Here is a 5322-nt window from a genome sequence, read left to right on the forward strand (position 1 = left end):
CAATTTTTTTTTTTTTTTAGTAAATGATTAAATGAAAAAAACAGAACAAACATATATGACATAGTCATTTATACCCTGTTTAAACCAAACTAGTTTCAGTCAAATACAGTAAGAGCTTTCAGTGGAAAACATGTGCAGATTCAACACTACTGTACTACCAACAGCCACGTATGAAGAGAAAACACTAGAAAAAAGACATCAGGATGGTTTAACGTCTACTCTATATCCATATCTTTATTAACAATCATAGCCATGTTTTCAACAATGGAAGATTTATAAATATTTTTCTTTTGATTCATAAAAGTTGTCTCGGCACTTATGGCATGATTCCAGTTGTGGAAAACAAAACAAACAAAAACAAAAAAGAAACAGCAATCTAAATGTCCTTAAAGAGTAAAAGAGCGCTTTACGGAGCGCTCGTATCCAATCAACAGCTTTTTTTCTTCAAACAGGAAATCCGTTATGTACACGATGGCTTTCTTTAAAGAACCCAGATCTGGTTCTGTGCCATGGATGGGACAGAGACTGAGTGCACGACAGGTCCAGAAACCATCCACAGCAGGCCACCTAATTGATCATCTGGCCTGGCGTTTCCCTTTGTTGTTGTTGTTGTTGTTGTTGTTGTTGTTTTTAAAGGCAACAAGATCCCCACACCAACCTGGAGCCCAATCCCAGATATTCCATGCTCGGTTCAAGCTCGTTCTGCCACTGAAGGCCGTCTCGCTCTTCTCTCTTTCCCTCCCCTGTCCGACTCTTCCTGCATCAGCTGAGAGGGAAGAAACAAACATCGCCCCCAAATCCTTCCACACCACACAGCATCCAGACGGAAGGGGCCGGAGATGTCGGTCCGCCCAGCAGGTTGAGGTGTTCAGGCTAAGGCCATGGGGCACCAGGGTTCCCCCCTCACTGAAGCTACATCTGATGACTGGGTCAAGCCCACGCTGGTGTACAGGTTGTCCTGTCCCGGGTACTTCACCGCCGAGCCCGAGCCCGCTCCCTCCCCCGAGCTGGACAGCACAGACGAACTGACCTGCAGCACCAGAAAACACAAGGTTAGCTTCCACCTGACATGCAGTCATTTCTGGAGTGTGATTCACGTTTGGTTTGTGGACTGAGATGCCATTCGTATTGCACACATAGAAGAGCTCATTTTACTGTAATGTAACAGTGACACAGTGGTTAGCAGCAGCCTGCATGTGACACAGCAGCTGTTTGTTCATTACAAAAGATTCACCTGTGAGAAGTCAAAGCAAGTCTGACTTTTAAAACAATAGTAATCATTATTATCATCAGTATTTACTAATGAACACCCAGAACATGTGTTGAATTGTTTAAACTAATGTGCCAAATTAGAAATGTGTCCAATCAGAAATTAAAATTGTAATTTATTTGTTACAGGAAACAAAAGAAGAAGAGTCTTACCCCGGACACCTGTCCAGAGGGAGAGCTGGTTTTCGAGCAGTCTTCAGAATTGGATGAAGAGGTGGACGTGGGAGTCATAGAGACAGAGTTGTTATTTCCTACAAACACACAAAACACGTTGTTATGATATTTTTCTTTTTAAAATGTAACTCTAACCATCCACACACACATGAGCAACAATTAGCAGAAACTCACCAGAGGATCCCTTGGTTTTATTCAGAGTTTTCGGTTTTCTTTTTCTTGTCTGGATTCCCTCTTTCTTCATGGCGAGCGGCCGAGGTACCTGCACGTTTGGCACATGTTTTAATTAGCGATGCGTCGACGTTATAAAAAATGAGAGTCGAAGGGAAATTGTGAATTAAATCTGAACGTACCCCGTGTAGTTTAGTGTAGAGGCCACACGCGTTGCACACCGGCTCTCCCTCCGCGTTCCTGCGCCACAAAGTGGTCGTGCTGGTCTGACAGTTGGCGCAGGAGAGGCCGATTCTTCTGGACGTTGACTGGCGACACAAATGTAAAAAATCAGGGATTAAAATCAAATCAGACAATTTAAAAAATAAATTGAAAAATAAATTCTGGCACAACAACAGAGTCTGGGATTTAAGTTTGGGAAAAAAAAAAAAAAAAACGTTTTTGAAGTGTGAGCCACGCTCCATTAATTTAATTATAATTTGGCTCTTCGCGCCCTGTTTCCTAACAATAATACTGCTCCTGTTAGGGCCTCCATTTACGCACGGCTTTTTACAGGATGTTCGTTTTCAGGGAGTCCGTACGTGACATCTGATTTCCGAGTAAAAACTGTGCGTAATGCGCGTAATGGCACCAGGAAAGATTTGCTCCTATTGTCGTCTATTTAGATTTAATCACCTCTGAGTGGAGTTTTAGATAAAAATGTCTGAAGTCCTCCGTGTGGGGAAGGTTCCATCCAGTTCAAACAATCATTAAGTTAAAGCTTTTTTTTGCTTTTTTTTTTTTTTTTTTTTACGAATCCCGCATCAATTAAATTCTGATTGTTGACTGACAATTTAATTTGTGATCAATTCACACAAAAAGCACTAATCCTGGTAAAATCGCCCATTAAATTCATGCGTTTTTAGTAGATTTCTTTTGTAAATTTCTGCCCATTTTAAACGATGAATCCCAGACTTAAAACCAACATCAGCGGATTAAATTCAGATTTGTACCAAAGTGTGTGTGTGTGTGTGTTGGATAAACGTCTGTTTCATCTCAGCGTTTAATTAATATGATCAGCGATAACCTCCAGCCATTGTTAAAGGCAATTAGGCAGGAAACCGAGCGGTGAAGTGGTCCCCTGTCTCCTTACCGTCCGTTTCTGTGGTTTAATTAATGGCCGGCTCAGCCCATTCATTTTGCTGTAAAGGCCGCAGGCGTTGCAGAGAAAGTGTCCCGTGCCGTCGCGCCTCCACAGCGGCGTGGAGATGGAGCCGCAGTTGACGCACTCCCTGCTCTCCCCCATGTCGTCCAGAATATCTGAAACTGAACAGAAGTGTTAAATTAGAATTGTCTGAACAGATATTTCGGTGGGTTGTAATTTTCACATCCGTTTGTCAGAAATTCTCACATCAAAATGACGCAAACACGGATTTCTTCCTGTAAAATAAATAGTTTATAGAATTTGTCTTTTACAAATTTCACAACGTGTATGCTGCTGTGACAATATAGATTTATTAATATTTACGAGATGTCCATTTATTTTGGTTTATTTTTTACTCTAATTGAACGCTGCGGTCGGTTCCAGGCTTGTGCGCACAGTTAGGCCTGAGATTTATTACAGGCCTGACACGCACATGACCTTTCAGACCGAATCCAGTCCAGTTTTAAACACATGAAGACCTTTTTTTTATTATTATTATTGTACTTTACTAAATATACTTTTGGTCTGTTATTTATATTTGTGAGCTCAGGCCTCCAGATCAGGTGCCGTCTCCAAAGCGCGCAGACACTCTGCGTGCCTTGAATGCCAGATTTTTTATTTTTCCATCCCGGTGTCGGTGGGAAGGAAAACAACTCCAACATAATGTCCCCTTTGCGTTTTTTCTTACCTCCGTTTGGTCCCCGAATCAAGGGCGCACCTCTGCTCTGCAAGGTGTGCAGCATCGTGTTATCGAAAGGTCCCGCGGGCCAAGGCGAGGGCAGCTGGGGCGCAACGTAGGGAGAGTAGGGACTGGCGTAGGTCCCGCTGAGAGGGCGAGAGAGGCCGTACTGGTCCCTGCTGCCCACATTCAGTGTGTTAGTGTAGCTGGTGTCTCTGGGCGCCCCGTTATTCATGGGCGGGCTGGGAGGGTAGTGGAAACGACTGGAGGTGTGCGGGCTGCCGGTGCTGTACGAGGGGCTCTCCGGGGTGGACTGAGACCACACCGAGTGGCTGGAGACTGCGTGGCTGGGCTGAGCAGAGCCGCTGGCCTGCAGGTAAGAGAGGCTGGGGATCATGGGGCCCACCCGGGTGCTGGGGACGTACACGGGCGAGTTGGGGTTGGAGTGCATATAACCGCCAGAGGAGGAATCATATCCAGTCTGGCTCTGGGCTGCGGCGATGGCCAGTGTTTGGTACATGTCGGACGGGTCCACCAGCAAGCTCGCCTTGTGCGCTCCGGTGGAGAGGACGAGTTTGCTCCCCTGGTCTAAATCCGTAAACAGCGGGATGTCCTCGGCAGTGGTCAGGGTGTTGTTATGGTGTCCGAAGTGAAGGTAGGAGTGTAGAGATCTGCCGTCGGAGCGGCGGTGGCCCAGCGCGTCGAGCTCGCTCGGAGGCGTCCTCAGCTCCTCCGAGGTGGGACCGTCCCGCCTGCTGTCACCGGGCAGGTAGGTCTGCTCAGCCGGCGACCCTGGGCTGCTGGAAACTTCTCGCTTGACCATGGACCAGCTGTTGTCGCCCAGGTCCATCCAGGAGCACTTTCCATACACCGTAGGGGTTAATAAAAATGGTCAGGGAGTAGCCTACCCTGGAACAGAGAGAGTGGGAACAGTCAGGACACCAGAGGAAGTGGACTTTTCTCACTGGGTGCAAAGGACAAGTGAAGAGTTTCCCCAAAAACATCTGGACAGAAATTCGCCAAGTTTCTAGAAAAAAACGCAAAGCAGCATCTCAGCTTGTTTTCATATTTAAATTAACTAGATTCCTAAAATCATAATCCGTGGATGTGACCGTTTTTTAGATTCATCTCTAGTTCAAGGAAACCACATCCAGTCCACAGTGACTCCCACCGAGCGCTCTAAAAATGCTCTGGATCCATCCGTGTCAAATCTCTGTCCACCCTCCCACACACACACACACACACACACACACACACACACACACACACACACACACACACACAACAGATAGGAAACAAAACGCAATATGTCTTCACAGCGAAAGAGATAACCGTTTGATAAGGCTGAGGACAGATAAGGGCCGAGAGGCAGGCTGGAGCGATAAAACAATACCCCCGAAATGATGAGCTGGTCCCGCTGCGCTCGGCACCGCAGCGCCAGATGTTTCAAAAGCAGCTGTGAGAGTTACAAGACAGAGAGGGGAAAAGATATGAGACGCTTTTCCAGCACGTACCTGCTAGTTGTGTGCCATAGGTCGCACGCAAAGTTCCTAATAGTGAGCCGCTGCTTCTCTTGGAAGTACTGGGAAACGCTAGTGCGGGCTGACGAGGTTTATGAGAGGAGGCGCTTGTGGTGGCTGCAGGCTGCAGGAGGCGGACCAATCATGAGGAGTGTGAGCCGCTGGAGGCACGATGGGGGTGCCAGCCTATGAACTGCTCCAATCAATCACACAGAGAGAGAGAGAGAACAAGATTATGTCTGAAACTTGAAATCATTTGTAAATGAAGTCATGCTTCAGAGTTTTACGCGTTTGGACAAAGATGGAGCTCCACCCATCCTGCTTTC

The 5322-nt window shown here is 46.4% G+C and overlaps 1 protein-coding gene across 1 annotated transcript; it reads right to left on the reverse strand.

Moving 5' to 3' along the window:
* Positions 1–216: 216 nt before the first annotated feature.
* On the reverse strand, positions 217–5075 carry gata6 (GATA binding protein 6). Its single transcript, XM_008298032.1, has 7 exons — positions 4991–5075; positions 3486–4385; positions 2747–2919; positions 1797–1922; positions 1618–1705; positions 1423–1520; positions 217–1030 (listed from the first exon to the last, which is right to left on the reverse strand). Exons 2-7 carry the CDS (start codon positions 4324–4326, stop codon positions 869–871), a joined length of 1488 nt encoding a protein of 495 aa, XP_008296254.1. The 5' UTR covers positions 4327–4385; positions 4991–5075; the 3' UTR covers positions 217–868.
* Positions 5076–5322: the final 247 nt, after the last annotated feature.

The sequence above is a fragment of the Stegastes partitus genome, unplaced genomic scaffold (genome assembly GCF_000690725.1).
Source record: "Stegastes partitus isolate 25-593 unplaced genomic scaffold, Stegastes_partitus-1.0.2 Scaffold1272, whole genome shotgun sequence".
Lineage (NCBI taxonomy): Eukaryota > Metazoa > Chordata > Actinopteri > Pomacentridae > Stegastes > Stegastes partitus.